The sequence below is a fragment of the Trichosurus vulpecula genome, chromosome 2 (genome assembly GCF_011100635.1).
Source record: "Trichosurus vulpecula isolate mTriVul1 chromosome 2, mTriVul1.pri, whole genome shotgun sequence".
Classification (NCBI taxonomy): domain Eukaryota; kingdom Metazoa; phylum Chordata; class Mammalia; order Diprotodontia; family Phalangeridae; genus Trichosurus; species Trichosurus vulpecula.
Genome location: NC_050574.1, coordinates 73612731 through 73628708, shown reverse-complemented (window position 1 = coordinate 73628708; position 15978 = coordinate 73612731). Strand labels below are relative to the sequence as shown.

Here is a 15978-nt window from a genome sequence, read left to right as displayed (position 1 = left end):
CCTCGCCGCGCTCATTGGCTCGACGCCCGAAATTCGCCCTCTCATTGGCTGCTACCGCCGCCACTCTGCGGCAGCAGGGTAGGCGGTGCCTCGTCACGTGCTTTACGTCACCTGACTGGGCGCAGCGGGAGGGGGAGGAGGAGGAGAAAGAGGAGGAGAAGAGGAGGAGGAGGATAGGGTCACGAGGAGGGTGCCCCTGGATGAGCTCGGAGGCCCGGTCGGGCTGGCTCGGCCCCTGCCCCTCCCTTTCCTCTAGCGCGGCCTGAAAGCCCGGGGCCACGGGAGCCCTCCCCACACCCCCAGCCCGGCGCTTGTGGCTGTGGCCGTGGCCTCTGACCCCACTGGCTGAAAGCGCGTCCCCGGCACTCGGGCCTGCAGGGGCGCTCGCCTTTGTCTCTCGATCCCCTCTGCCCCTTTCTTCCCCCAGCAGACGGGGAGAGCTCCTTAGGAGAGGAAGCTGCGCTGCGCTGGCCCAATGGGTCGGTAAGGCCTTCAGGACCGCCTTCCAGAGATGGGGCACCGTGAGAACCCCTGCAGCCGCCCTGGACTCGGAACGTCGGGACCTGCGGCTGATTCTCTTCTCCGCCTTCGCGGACGCCTGGCCGAGCACAGCCAGGACCATGCTCAAAACCACTCCCTGCCTGGTAAGACCTGTCAAGAGTTTGGGCTCCATTGGCATAGCTTTGGAGATGCCAGGGCTACTCTCAGCAGCTCGAGGCCATTTCCTCCAGAAACCTTTCCCCGACCCCCAAATCCACCCCTCTTTTACCCCCTTACAGGAGCACCGAGTACATAGGGCGTCCCCCCTCCTCCTCCGCACCTTGCGGCAGATTGACGGGAGGACCGAGAAGAGAGGCACAGGATGGGTGGGCGTGATAGAGCTGCAGTCTGCATCATTGGGAGAATGTACCTACCCGCGTTGAGATGACAGATCCATTGGGGCGTTGGAGGATGTGCGTAATCTAGATAGACAGAGGGGAGAATCGGTGGCCTGGGAGTGAAGCCCAAGTCACCACCTCCCTGAGCCTGCCTACCTCACAGAACAATGTGGTGCGGAAAGTTCTGCCTAAAACCTAAAAGCCCCATATAATTGGGTAGTTATCGTTAATGTGCATGTGTGAGTGCCAACATTTAATCAGCATCAATCCAACCCTAATGAAAAAGATTGTAGTAACTAAACATTGGATATAAAAAATGGTTCTGGGTTAGTTATTCCTCTATGCCAGGATTTCATCGACAATTCCTTAGGCAACCTATTTCCAGCCAAAAATATTACTTTGAGACTTGGTTGTTAGGAAGAAAAATCAAGATTGTTTTTTGGCCATATTAAGTTTGAGACTATGTCAGAAAAATTCCTAATTTAGTTTTGTGTAAAAGGTTGCCTCTTCTGCCTACCATGATAGAACACAATTAGACGCTTAAGGATCCCATCAGATCCTATCTGGCCTGGCAGTGCTCCCCTGGCTACTTTGATCACCTAGGCAGGAGGCATGAGCTGTAGGTGTCCTTCAGATGAACCATGTTCATTTGCGTTGAACAGACTTCTCACAGTGGTGGAACCCTGGAGTTCAGGTAATCCATCCTCACACCCTCTATAACAACATCCCTAACAGATAATCTCCTCACTTCAGTACTTCCAGTGAGCAGGAGCCTACCACCTAAGGGAGCCTTTCCAGTTGTTGGACAGGAAAGTACACTGGATTTTGAGTCAGGTGTCTTGGATCTGAATCCCTGGTCTAAACTGGCACCTTTAAGGCGAGGTACTTCATCTCTGAGCCTAAAATCCCCCATCTGTCAAATACGGTAGGAGGGAGAATTAGACCTCAGTGACCACCTTCTCCTCCCCTACACCATACGTCTTTTTTTTTTTTTTTCCGTACTGGGAAAAATTCAACTTCCCATTTGGTCTTACTTCTGCTGTCGGGCATGCCAAGCAATTCTATTCCCACTTTAAAATGACATCCTTTAAATATTAGAAGACAATAATTTAAGATCAATAAAAGATAGTTTTTCAAATACTGAATTATCAGGAATCTCCTTGCCCTAAGTCTTCAAGTTAAACATTCCCAATTGGTCACATGGCATGGTTTCCAGCCCTCTGGTTGCCCTCCTTCAGATGTATTCCAGCTCATCGTGTTCCTCTTGAACTGGAGGATCCCAGAAATGAACCTACTAGTATTTCAGATGTGTCACAACAGCAAAACACCCAGGGATTAATTTCTGGGGATATGCACACTAATTCTATTGCAGCTGCTTTAAAAAGCTCGTCTTAAGCAACAGAAGTTAGTTCATACTGACAATGTGGTCAGCCAAGATCCCCAGATCTCTTACACATTGTTCCCAAATTAGAGGTCTGCCTTACTGTAGGAATATGCATGTATCTTGTTAAATTTAAGGTTAGTGATTTTAGCCCCATATTCTGGTCCCTTGAGGTCATGTCATTTGCAATAGTTAACCCTTCACATTTAATAAGCATACCTTCTGATCTTCATCCAAGTCACTGGTGAAAACACCAACAGGACAGAGCCCAATGGTGTGCCCTTGAAGACCTCCCAAGTTGATATGGAGCCATTAAATCCACACTGTTTGTTAAAGTTCAACCAGCTTTAATTAGCCACATGATCACCCATCCAACCCACATTTTACCACATCATATAACAAATGTAGAGTAAATGCTGATGGGGACCTGGGTTCTTGAAGTAGGAACCCAGTGACAGACTATAATCTCATCTGAAGACCAATCTATCTAAATTTCAAGATCAAGGCCACATAATATTGGATTTTTCAGCCACAGCAACTCTCAAAAGGCTATCTAACCAGCATTAGAGCAGAAATCTGCATTGGTGGAGGGGGCATCCATACTGAGAAAATTCATGGATCCTTGAGCTATGGATTCATGAAATTTTGTGAAATTTTGCCCAAGACGTATGCCCTACATCTGCCATTCTAGCAATTCCATCCCAAAAGGAAATGGTTAGCTCCTGGTAGTAGCCTGTCCACACCCATCTATGGAGGTTTCACATCATTTACTTAAACTAGGTAAATGCAAGTAATTTGCTTGCCCTAGCCTCACCCCACTTTTCCCCCAAAGGTAAAAGTGATGTCTCCAACTGAATTTAATGTCATTCCCTTCTCTTGTGGCATTTTATATAGGGTCTGGTAGTGTAGTTAGTGGTAGTTTCTCTCTCCTACTAGATTGAATTCATTTTTATATGTTCCACAGACTCTTACCCTTGGTAGGTACTTAATTAAAATAGCTGAGTTAACAGTATTGCATTTAAACCACCTCCACAGATGTAAAGAGTGGGACCAGCAAGGCACATTGGATTAACTAGATTTAGTACCATCAAGTTGGAATAGCTTTCAACAGAGGTTGTAATGTGTTATTATTAACCAAACCAGTCTTAAACTTAATGGAGGAGACACTTTCATACTCCTAATAGTAATTAGAAGACACTGTACCATCTAAAAAAGTATAGTATAAGCAATGGGATTTAGAACCAGAAGGTAGCTCAGGTCATCTAGTCCAGCCCCTTTGTTTTATAGATGAGAAATTGAGGCCCCAAGAGGTGAAGTGACCCCCAAATGAGATCACACAAGTACTATGTGGGCTCAGAGCAAGGATCAGTAACAACATAAGGTAACCTAAGAGAGGCCTGGGGGAAAGAGAAAAACTTCCTTCTCTACCTCAACATGCCCTCTCTACATCATAGGAATACTAAGGATGAGATGAAACGACTAGAGGGGTAAACACTTAAAGGCGTAAGATAACTACAAATGACCATGAACTACGGGTACCAAGGTTCTAGAACTGTCTCTTCAGGACTGCCTTTGATCAGTGCTGAACGTAAATAGGCAAGTTTCAAAGGGAAGAAATGGACACAAATATTACATAACATCAGAACTAGAAGGGACCTTGGAGACCACGGAGAGCAAGCCCCTCAGTTTGCAGAAAGGGGAAACTGAGGCCTGATGAGAAGTGACTTGCCCAAGGCTACACAGTACATTAGTAGCAGCAGGTCTGGCTCTGTTTAAAGTTCCACGAACTTTGGCTCAGGAAGTGCCACTGTATATCGAGCTTCAAAACAAATACGCCAAGGCCAAGGTGCAGGAGGAACACAGGGAAGCCCACTACAAAGCACCACATGAGCCAGCAGCCAGAGCGCAATCACAACAGCAAAATGGCACAAGGACCAGCGAGCCAATGAGATGACATCCATGGCACAGATCTGACAAAGAGCCCACAGGGGCTCCAGGGAAGCCCGTGCAGGGCCATGGCTGCCTCCTCCCCCAGCACCCCTCAGCTACAGGCCAAGCTCAGAGGGAAGCCTCACAACTACAATGTTGTCAGCTTTACAAAGCATAGCCCTATCTAGGCTTCCATCCTGCAATAAACTCAAGGCAGCTCCATGCTCGTTTTTGCTTGGTTAAAATATAACAACAGTACAGTCATTTTTAATCTGAGAAAACAACAGATAACTACATTTTAAGGTAATGAAGACAATTTAGATGGCTGTATTTAGAATTTCTCAGGATTTACTTTTGATTTTCCTGCTTTATGAGCCAAAGAAAATTATATTAAGTTTATTTATTAGTGATTCTAAGTATTTTTATAACAATTAAATGTGATACGTGAATTTAACATATTAGAAGAGTTCTATAGTATCTGTCCATAAAAGACTGATTATATACTATACAAACTATGCAAATCGTACAAAGCCAGTTTTCAGTGCCTGTTCAACTGAGAAGAATCCTATTCAGCACGCTTCTCCTCCTGAAGTGGTTCATACTGAGCAAGCTATGGGGCAAAGACAGAGGAGCTTTGGTGAGTTGGATTCTAAACTAGGTAAAAAGCAACTCAAAGGCAACAAAACCAGCAGCAATAACTTGATCATATTCGATCTAATTAGGAAGCAGCACACTTACATTCGCTTCAGTTCCTGCACCAAACAAGCCTCCATTTAAAAGGCACTCCAGGGTCTAAGATTAATCAAACTAAACCCACTAGAGGCAAATTTTAGTGTTGACATTTTCAAATATTTTCATTTACCAAACTAAAAAATATGCCCAGCTTTTGGCAGCACTACTTCAAGAGTATTACTTTGTTTTTTCCTTGAGGAGAAATCTTTAGGACTCTCACTACAAATCATTTTGACCACATTAGATGCTTTTGTGACATGCATTAAGGCAAACATTTCCTCTCCCCACCAAATCTGTGGTTCTAAATGATTTATCAGGAGAAATTTCCTAAAAATAAGTGTAGAGAAAAAATGTGTAGGATATTCTGACAAATGAGCCCCCCAGGATTTACCAACACTTTGACTTGCAAAAAACTCAAGAGCAAAGTAGCATCAGCACACTGTAGAATCCCATGTGGTTCCTAGAATATTTTCTAGGTTGAAGAATTTTCCTGCGGAAAGAATACTGGGCCAGGACTTGAAAGACCCGGGTCCTGTCAGTTAGCTGTGGGATTTGGGTATGAGTTGGAAAGATAAAATAAACATCTGACAACATCTAGTAAGAGAAAAATATTTAACAAGCATTATGAATTACATGAAGACTACAATTATATATAAAAAACATATTACAGATTCAAGACAGAGTAAAACTTCATTGATTTGGACAACACTAATTCGGAACCTGTGAAAATTAAGTGCCAAGCTGAGGTTTATCATTGTGCTAAGAAAATAAGATTTTGATCAATGAAGGAAGAAAACAAGTTTTCAAGGGGCACTTTGGCCTACTTAAGAGAAATTATTAAAATAACTTTTAAAAATACACATTTACTTAGAAAGAATGCCAATTATTAGTCATTCATATCTTCTCAATAAAGGGAGGCCCCCAAGAACATTTTCAGTTCAACATTTAATACCTGCTTTTGTACAGTATTCTTAATATTAACAGCCCTTTATTAACCTCAGATTACTTGCATATACTTGAAAACAGTAAAACTTTTATCGTTTTTCCTAACAATCTATAATTGACTTTTTTTTTTTTACTGACTGGGAATAGTCTTTCTTCAGCGTGTCCAAAGTTGTGAGGTTTTACTATATCATTCATAATCGAGAACAGTGAGGGAGGGGGTGCCTTAAAATTCAGTATTTACCTTTGTTTTCAGTTTTTTGTTTTCTTCTACTACAGCTTCATATTTCTCTTTCACCTCTGCCAATTCTAGGCGAAGCAACTCTATTTCTGGATTTTCTGGAGTCGCAGCTCCTAAGTGATGCTTTAGAAAACTAACAGTGGAGTTAAGAATATTATATTAAAACAATGAGTAAAGCTGCAGTGAAGGAGCATTAACAGCAATGCTCCTCAGTAATGGCTGGTATAATGTATGATATTACTTTGTGTGTTGTGAAGCAGCCTGGATTAGTGAATTGGAAATCAGAAGATCTGGGAGCAAATCCTCACTCTGATCCTTCTACGTGTGACCTTGGGGAAATGATTTCATGTCTTCGGGCTTCAGTTTCCTCACCTATAAAGTGGAGTGAATAATATCTAATACTGCCCTTCATTCTCCCTCAACAAGGTTGTTACGGAGAAAATACTTTGTAAATCTTTAAGCCCTATAAATGTGAGCTCTTAAGTGATACATAAACATTCTTGGAATTCTTATGCAATAGTCACAACCCTGTCTCTAGAAGGAAATCAAGAGATTACAGGGTAGGAACCTTCCCTTTATTAGCAGCTGGGTGGCACAGTGAGTAAAGTGGTAGGCCTAACATCAGAAAGACCCAGGTTCGAATTTGGCCTCTGACACGAGCTGTGTGACCCTGGGCACATCACTTAACCCCTATTTGCCTCAGTTTCCTCAGCTGTAAAATAGGTGTATTAACAGTACCTATTTGGGTGCTTAGCATGGTGCCTGGCAAAAAGCAGGTGCTACAAGGAACCTTAAAGATAGAATCTTATCCAACATGCTGAGAGGTTCAGGATCACAGAGGTAGTAAGTGGCAGGGCTAGTGGCTTCAAACCCACTTCTGACACCTGCTGGGCTCAGTGCTTTTTTTTCCTAGCCATCCCCAGCTGCTCTTGCTGTCATTTCCACACAGATCAACCAGATAACATAACCTCAGAACTCAGGAACTGGAATGGACAAATTGTAAAGTCTTTCTTCCCCTCAACATTTTACAAGGTTTTGTATGTAGGGAAAAACGGCCCAAGACTGTCAGGTGGGACAAAGGATACTCCAATGCACTATTGGGTTTTTCTGGTTCTTCATACAAGGCGACCAATACTGCAAATCAAAAGGCAGAAAAAATAGCAGTTAAATACAGTATGACTTACTGGCTAAGGTTTTTAGTTTTAAAAACTTGTATTTGAAAGAATCAAGGACTCTTCTAAGTAAAATTTCAGCACAAGAAATGCTAAGGAAGTTTTCATCAAAAACTTAAACAAATAACTAGTAATCAACATGCTCAGCTAAGGACAGCTCAAGAAATGGGAGATCCTGTTGCACAGAATAAAATTCTTTCCCAAGAAGCTGAGTCCATATGACCACTACCATGCTAGAGTGGATACAATATATTAAATCAAATGTGAAATCCTACATAAATACATTATTCACAATTCTTTTTGGTATGTTATTTATACATTATACATAATAGTCAATATAATAAAATTTGACATGTTTTTCAAAATGTGATGCAGTGATCTCAAGGAAAAGGGAAGGTGCATTTAAAAAAAAAGTTAATAAAGCGTGCTTTCTGGCTGTCAGTGCTCACTCTGGTGTTCAGGTCCTCAGATATGATTCCACTGATAAGATGCCTATCCATGAGACAGGAAGAGAGACTGGACTCCTTAAACTGGAATTCTACCTGAAATTCTGAAAAGTGTACAAGATAGGAATTGGCACAGTCTCTTCATATAAGTCAAGAAAAAAGAGCCATTTCAGCAAACTGAACTCGTCCAAGGTCACACAGCTGGTGAGTGTTGGAGCCAGGGGCTTATCCTTCAAAAGAAAGGCTGGCACCTCTGACAAGTCTTCAGAAGGGAATCCTAAACTCAGAAAATGTAAACTCTTAACGGCAAGGCCATTTTCCTTTCTGTCTTTGTATTTCCAGCACTTCGTACTTCAGAGGCACTTGATAGAAACAATTGTGGAATTGGATTAATAACAGGACTAATATAGAAGAGATTATGAAAAGTTTGGCAAGATACAGATGTGCCCGTATCAGTAGGGGAATAGGTGTCTCGGGCATTCAGAAAAGGTGCACTTGTTTGGAAGGAGTCTAGGGAACCAGAGAGAACAGAATACAAATCCCAGAATCTGCACTAGGATCTCAGCCATCTAGTCTAGCTTGCAAATGAACAGAATCTGCTGAACAGCACATCCAACAAGCGGTCATCCAGCCTTTCCTCCAAGACTGAAGCTGAGGGGAAACCCACTGCCTCTCAAGACAATACAATGCATTCTACTTTTAGAAATCTTTGTTATGAAGGGTTCTCCAGACTTGAAACCAAAATCTCCCTCTCAGCATCTTCCACCTATTGTTCCTAAGTCTGCCCTCTGAGGCCAAGAGAACAAATCTAATTTTCCTCCCACAACAACCCTTCCAAAATGTCTAAAGACAAAACATTTGACAGGCTCTATTACTCCCAGTCCCGTTTTCCTCTCCTCCTCCCCCGCAGATAACTAATGGGAAAATGTAGGGAAATCTATTAAACAGAAAGGCAAGATAGAAGGGAACATCAAGGATTGTGGCATATGGACTTGGAGGTAGTCACACTGGCGGCTGGATTGATGCCCAGGATAGGAACTCTATTCAAACTACCAGATTCTAAAATCCAGATCTAAAAGGTAAGTCTTACTTTCACATGCACATTTTTCTCTGTTTAACTTTGTCTGTCCTGCTTCTCTCCCCATGGAAAATCCAAGATGCTGAAGTGAGTAAATGCCTTGGCCAACCTTCTGACCTTGCCGCCTCTACCTTGCTCCCTTATTTATCCAACTTCCATCCTCAATCTAAAATCCAGCTGGGATGAGGATAAAAGAGGAAGTACACTGTAGCAATAGGTTTCCATTTTAATGAACTGGATAGAATATAACAATTTTATACCTCCACCCCGCCCCTTAAACCAGAATTCTGCAAGATGGAAATTGGTGGTCTCTTCATATAAACCCCAAGAAAGTACAAAGGTATATATTTCAGCATACTAGAAAGAGTACCCTACTCTGAACAGCTAAACAACCCACCGTTTTCGACAATTTTAATTTTGGATTAAATTTTTCCCGGTCCCAATACTATAAACTTTTTACACTCTGTAACCTTAAAAAAATTAGCAAGTGACTTAAGTCACATTCAACAGCTTAAAAACTAGCCTTAAATTAACCACCTGGATTTCCAATCCGTACCTACCCTCAGGTTTTCCAGATTAAGGCGTGGTGGAATTAACACAAACTCGTGGAGAAAGGAGAGGGTCACACCTCTTCCCAGATCGGCCTACTATTTGATTTGCAACAACCGCAGAAGTTAATCTTTCTCCCTCTGGCCTAATCCGGGGAACAGCCGCCACTCCCTGGCCAGCAAAGGGGAAGCAGAGACAGAGAAAGGGGAGGGGCGGGGGACAACAGGGAGCGGGCGGTTGAGCCTCACAGCCGAGCACATTGGTCGTCTTCCCTTCCGCCTGCGGCTCACTCGGCGGCCTCGGCAGGGCCCTGCGGCAGCAGCAACAGCCTAGGCCCTGGTACAGGTGGAGACGTACCTGGTCCGGTCTCCCCCACACACATCCCCTCCCCTCCCCTCTCTTGCCCTCTCCCCGGCAGAGGCACGCCAGGGGGTGCTGGGCTGCCGGAGCTCTGGGAATGAGAGAGCCCAGCGTGAACGCTGCAGGGGACTCTTAGTCCATGGGGGCACCACTCCCCCCTGTTCTGCAGAACAGGGTTCCAGGCCCCAAGAGAAGGCGGCTCAGGACCCTGGGCGGGCCGGGACTGGGGCGCAGCTCTCCTGCGGCGGTTCGGCCGCTCAGCTCACCTTTGGTGAGCGTGTCCAGCACTCCCGACTTCTCTAGGTACCTCCGGAACTGCTCCCGCTTCGAGTCGGCGGCCTGAGGAGGAGACACTGCAGGTCAGGATCAGGGTCAGGGGCCGGGGAGGAGGAGCTGAGGACGCCCCGATCCGTTCCCCGGCGCCAACCCGGCTCCATCTGCGGCTCCCTCAAGCCCCGACACACACCCCACACGAGGCCGGGGCCCCCGGCTCCCGGACGTCCCGCCCCTTCTCGCCCCGCGTCCCAGTCCCGGGACCCCCTTCGCGTCCCCTCACTTTGTAATGGGCCATAGTGACAGCGGCAGCGGGCGGCGTATCCTGCGCGCCCCACACCGTGGCTGCCGGGTTCCTGGGGCAGGAACTGCGCGTGCGCCTGCAGGCGCGTACGTCTGCGCACTGGAGGACCACGAGCCCGGGGCGCCGGGGCGTGGCCTGTTTTCATGGTGACAGGGACGCTGTGAGCTTTTCCCCCTAGCCTCCCGCGCTCCAGCGCCTAGGGAGTCTGCGTAGACGCGTAGCCCCACCCCTGCCCTGTCGCCTGCCCTTGTGCCTGGTTTCCTCTTCCGGTCTGCCCTCAGAGTCAGTTAGGAGCTGCTTGGGGTGGGGGGAAGGGGAGTGTCGTGACCCTAGAGCTAGATTGGCTGGTGTCGCGACAGTGTGAGGTGAGTATGGAAACGGAAGGTGGGTGGGGCAGGATTTCCGGACGTGCAAAGCTGGGGACACGGCTGGACTCTGGGGATTCCATTCGTAGGACCCAAGAACGCCGGAACTGCAAGCGACTTTTGAGGCTGGCTAGCCCAACCCCCTCTCGTCGTACGGATCGAGAAACTGAGGCCCAGAGGGCGCGACTGGCCGGGAAGTCGGGTCAGCCCAGGCTCCTCCCTCTGAGTGTGTGGGGGTAGTGAGAAGTGTGATGAGTGACGGGGCTGGACGAAGCCAAGTTGTCCCGCCCTAGAAAGGGGAGGGGGCATGTGCGTGCGTGCATAAGTCCGCACATCGCACGAGCAGGGCGCTGCAGGCCCCGGGGAGGAGGAAGGGAGGTTGGCTCTCTTCTGCGACTCCTCACCCCATTTTCGCTCTCTGGCCTATTTGGCCTTTCACTAGGAGGTCCACGAGTGGCCAAAGGGAGCCGGCGTCCCGAAGCTTACTGCGGGGGACGAGGGCACAATGCGAAGCTTGAGGGCAGGAGTCTGTCACCCAACACCGTCTTCATGCGGTGGCTTAGAGCTGACAAAGGGTTTTCCTCCCCGCCTCCCGTTGAGCTAGAGAATGCAGCTACTGTGTCAGGCCCCTTTTGCAAAGAAGAGGCAATTCGAGGTGTTTTCATTTGCCCATAGCTGCGTCTCAGTCTTAATTGAGCCCTCTGAGTTGAGCTGTTTCTGGGTGGGATTGCTAAAGATGGAAAAAGGTGCAGAGCCTAGAGCCAAGTAGTATGAATGTTACCATTTTCTTGTCTGGTGTTAGATAGGGGGGAGATAAAACACCCACCACTCTTTAAGATTTATTTTCAAGATAACCGAGCTAAAAATATATTAAGCATATCCATTCATCATTTAGTGAGATCGTCTAATAAAAGACATGTTATGTGCCTTCATGAAATTCATGTATAATCGGATTAATAAGAGAGAACACGGGAAAGTACAGTAAAAGGTGTACAAATTGGTATGTTATTTCAGAGGTGAGAAATCACAATTGGGTATTGTCAGTCAATAAGCAAGCTCCTACTATGTAGTAGGAACTGTGCTAAGCTGGTGGGGAGGGGGGTTAGTGAGGAGAGGCTAAAGATAACCCTTTGCTCTCTAGGAGCTCACAATTTAATGAGGGATACAACATGCAAACAACTATGCACAAACTATATACAGGATAAATACATAATCAACCAAGAAGGTGCTGGAATTAAAAGGGCTTGGGGAAAGCTTCCTGTAGAAAATAGTATTTTAGGTTGGGACTTAACCAAGAGAAGCCAGTAGATGGTGTTGAGGAGGGAAACCATTCCACACGTGGAATTCAGCCAATAAAAATGCCGTGAGTCAGTAGATAGAATGTCTTATTCTAGGAACAAGTTACTATAGTATCAGTGTGCTGGCACCTCTAGGAGGGAACTTTTAAATTTTCAGGAATCTTGCAAGCACGTTGTTAAGCAGAAGCAGTACTAAAAATCAAATTTATAAATTAAATGAATTATATTAAAAAGATAATAATTACTCATAATTCATCATTCCCCCCTTTTTATTTTGCTATTTCCTATGCTCTTGAGGTGTTATCCATTGTAACTGTATGGTAGAGATACTATATTATAGTGTGCTACTTCAAATCTCTAACAAAGTCCCCATTGTAGATTGAAATCAGCTATAGTGGGAGTTTTATACCTCTGAAATCAGCAACAATACAAAGCAGGGCTTTTTTACCTAATTTTCTTAGTTTTAAGTTTTTCTTACTATTTTCTTATTAATTGCTAGACAATAAAATAATGGAGGAAAGTTGATAATACAGATTAAACTTAAAAGTATACCAGGTCTGTAAGCCATTACATTGTTAATATGCACAAAAAAGTAAGGAAATATTCTTCCATTATTCATAAAGGATTATCAAATTCTGCAAATAAGTGAGTCATTAACAAATGAGTGACATTCATTGTTTTACTTTTGTCTTCCTCATTAAAGTAAATGAAAATAGCAACCAGCATTACCCAATGAGAACTACGTTCATTCATCAGTGAGAGAAGCAACTTCTTTGCTGAATTAGATAGTAATCAAGTATTCATAGTTTGATTTTTTTTGACACTATTGTTGCTAATAGAATCACAAAAACGAATAGTGGATATTGCAAGAAGTAGCAAGGCACACTGAAATGATAGGTGTAAAATGAAAAACAAAATAAATATTCTACCTTAAAATTTATCCTTCCCAAAGTTATAAAGAAATCATTAACAGAAATTTTTTAATTAGCTCCCAAATGGTACCCTGAATTTACTAACATAAAATTATTTTTCAGATTCTGATCCCTGAAATGACAAAATGACAGCTATCTGTTAAGTTGGGTTTTTTTAACGTGAAGGTGAAAACATACACAAAACGATAGGAATGGAAATCAGTGTGGAGCAAGGAAGCCAACAGAATCAAATATCACATCACTGAAGAAAAATCATTATGTTCATCAAAGGAAGAAACATAATCATGTGCATTTTATGTTTACAAAACAGTGCAAATGGCTTAAAGTAAAAGAAGGTAAATTAGGATATAAGGATAGTTTGGCAGGTTAGCATTTAGTAATGACAGGAAAAAAGCATCTCCACGTGTCCAAGGAGTGGAGCACATATTTACTAACCACAAATAATAGTAATAAAACTATTAGACAAGCTTCTCTGTGGAAAAAAAAAATTTAGGATACAATACATTTCTAAAGGCAATACTAACATTCAAGATTTCCTAAAAGTAGTGACTCAGTTTCCAACTTAGTGCAGAAACTAAACCGTAGTCCCCTCTACTATAATGCTTGTTTTGAAAATTCTAACTTGCTCCAATGAAATTGACATACTAGGGAACAAGTTGAGTATACACAAATTTCATGGTTACTTATGCATGATTTCATCAGCAAGAAACAAATTGCATCCAGCTGAACTGAGCACAAAGTGCCCACAAACAGACCTCAAACATCTGCCAGCTACCTCATGTCATTGAGTGTTATCCTGTGCCACTTTATAACTCACAACCCTTCCCATGCTCACTTTCACAAGCAAATTGCAGGTCTTTTTCAAAGTAAAGGCATATTTATTATCTGTCTCCTGGTACAGTGTGAGCTGTGGGCAGAGGAGGGTCAGACCAGCCCTCCTTCCTCCCCAATACACCCTTCTTTCCCTGAGTTGCTGCTCATGGAGGCCTCTAGCTGTTACCATGGACAGCCCAGGGCCACTGCCACTGCCGCTATTGTAGTATTTATGTATTTATTTAATATGTATAAAACTGCTACTTTTTTTAGGTTACTATTTTTTTTAATGTGTCACTGTTTTGTAGTTTTGTACCCTAATCCCATTTTTCCCATAAGCCCTGTAGTTTTTATTGGGCAATTTTACATAGTGTAGTGATTTTTAGGAATATGTAAGTCCTGTGCAGAACTAATTGTAAAATATTGACTCTGCCCTAAAAGCGTTCAGTGTTGTTTGCCGTTTAGTAAAATCTAAGAGGCCTTTTATCAATGTTGAGGAAGTAATAGAATCACAGGAGAAAATTGGAGTAGGGAATTGTTTACATAGATAATGCAAGGAGATAGAACATATAGCAAAAGAAATTAAGGTAAAAATATTTTTTAAATTTATAGAAGAGAATGCCAAAATCTATATTATCATTGACAGGCACCTACAGTTTTAAAGAAAAGGATCCTAAGGATTTATTTCCATTGCTCAGTTCACTCAGTTTCCACACTGGTAATATTGATTTAAAAGACTTGCTGTCAGCTACAGCAGAGTGTATTTTGTGTATGTTATTGTCTATTTTAAATGATTGTGACTTTGATAATGAATATTTGAAAACAAAGTTAATTGCATTAATACAGTGCTAGGAAGAAAGTCTGAAGTAACTACAAAAGTAGAAATTTTTCCTAAAATCATCATTTGGCCCTGTTTGAATCATCAGTTGCAATTAGCACTTTGATGATTCAGTATCTGAAATAAAGCAAGTTAATCATTTAAAAATATTTCTGCATAAAATTTATTATCACCAGTTTAACAAAAATCAAACCAGTCTAAAATGGAAGCTAAAGAATCTAAAACTGAAATGATAAAAATTGGTGAAGTACTAGGATGGATGGTATGGTGATTGCAAGCTGCTACTGCTGCAGGGCATGCAGAGCCTACATTGTACATATTTTCTTCATTTGGATCCTGCTTTTGCAAAGAAGTTAGCTAACATTAATTTCTTGTAAGACATTGTTTTAATGAACGTCGTTCTTGAATTTTCATTACGTGAACTGCTACGTTTCTTTTGCAGTCAAGATCGACTAACATTCAGAACGTACAAAAATCAATCAAGAGCTCTGGAAACATGAAGAGCTATACCATGCGTAAAAGCTCCGGGGAACTTAAATGGGTGCTGGAAAGCACGAATCTCAAGTCGAAGATCTGGTAAAGTCAGAGAAGTTTATAGACATTCCTTTAACCGATAATAAGCTGCTTGGCCTTAGGAAGCACTTACCTTCACGATGGATTGCTAATTATATATATGCACACACACACACACACATGCATACATATACACATACACACATATGTATAATCTAAATGAAATTTCAAACATGAAATTTATTTGCATGAATTCTGAGGTTTCGTAAATAATTTAAATCAAAAAATGTTCCAGGTCCTACAGCTGTACAAATAGTTAAATAGCTACCAATGTTGCACTCGGTTGAAATTAAAAGTGTTTACAAAGTTTAATGAATAGAATTTGTACAAGAGTGAGAAATGCTTTAGCAATAGGTCATATATCAGATTTAATAACAATAAATTTGGAGTGGAAAGAGTTAGCAGATCAGGATGCAACTCCATGTGTCAAATCAGGGTTGAATTGCATCTGTAGATTAGCTATGGGTAGAGGAGTCTGAAATTACTAAAAGCATTCTGTAAGAATCAGCTCTATGGAATTTACAATAAAGAATATTCGCATATTTTATTTTTTGAAAATAATATGCTACACATCCTTTATATCAGTAAAATTTGTAATAAACATCTATATATGCATGTGTATATTTTTTTTTCAGAGAGCTGATTGTTAAACATTTACCCACATACCACTGGTTAAAAGGGAACATTTCATAGAGATGATTTTGAGCTGGACTTTGAAGGATGCAGGAATCAGACAGAGCTGTTGATGGTGTGTGAATCTGAATCATTTAGACATGAACAAAGATGTAGGGACGGAGTGGAGAGGTAGATCAATGTGTCTATAACATGGTCAGTCAAGCATAAAAGGAAATAGAGATCAGTTTGGAAAAGTAGG

General features: G+C 42.8%; 1 protein-coding gene and 2 long non-coding RNA genes across 4 annotated transcripts; 2 read left to right on the top strand and 1 right to left on the bottom strand.

Moving 5' to 3' along the window:
- Nucleotides 1–142: 142 nt before the first annotated feature.
- On the top strand, nucleotides 143–1195 carry LOC118838755. The gene is made up of 2 exons (XR_005009600.1): nucleotides 143–644; nucleotides 780–1195. It is a non-coding gene; the product is annotated as an uncharacterized LOC118838755 (long non-coding RNA).
- Nucleotides 1196–2589: 1394 nt separating this feature from the next.
- On the bottom strand, nucleotides 2590–10380 carry LOC118838497 (MYC binding protein). Its single transcript, XM_036745807.1, has 5 exons — nucleotides 10265–10380; nucleotides 9975–10047; nucleotides 7189–7237; nucleotides 6107–6236; nucleotides 2590–4798 (listed from the first exon to the last, which is right to left on the bottom strand). The coding sequence occupies exons 1-5, from the start codon at nucleotides 10277–10279 to the stop codon at nucleotides 4754–4756; spliced, it is 312 nt and encodes a 103-aa protein (XP_036601702.1). The 5' UTR covers nucleotides 10280–10380; the 3' UTR covers nucleotides 2590–4753.
- Nucleotides 10381–10560: 180 nt separating this feature from the next.
- Nucleotides 10561–15711, top strand: LOC118835506. 2 transcript variants are annotated; one of them, XR_005009505.1, is made up of 5 exons: nucleotides 10561–10650; nucleotides 10740–10852; nucleotides 11093–11305; nucleotides 12983–13215; nucleotides 14974–15711. It is a non-coding gene; the product is annotated as an uncharacterized LOC118835506 (long non-coding RNA). The 2 variants fall into 2 exon arrangements; XR_005009506.1 differs by lacking the exons at nucleotides 10740–10852; nucleotides 11093–11305 and having other exon boundaries at nucleotides 10562–10650.
- Nucleotides 15712–15978: the final 267 nt, after the last annotated feature.

Coding starts and splice junctions, on each gene's coding strand:
- LOC118838497 (XM_036745807.1), bottom strand. Junction 6,237..7,188: donor AAACCCAATAGTGCATTGGA/GTATCCTTTGTC, acceptor CTCCACTGTTAG/TTTTCTAAAGCATCACTTAG. Junction 4,799..6,106: donor ACAAAAAACTGAAAACAAAG/GTAAATACTGAA, acceptor TTTGCCCCATAG/CTTGCTCAGTATGAACCACT.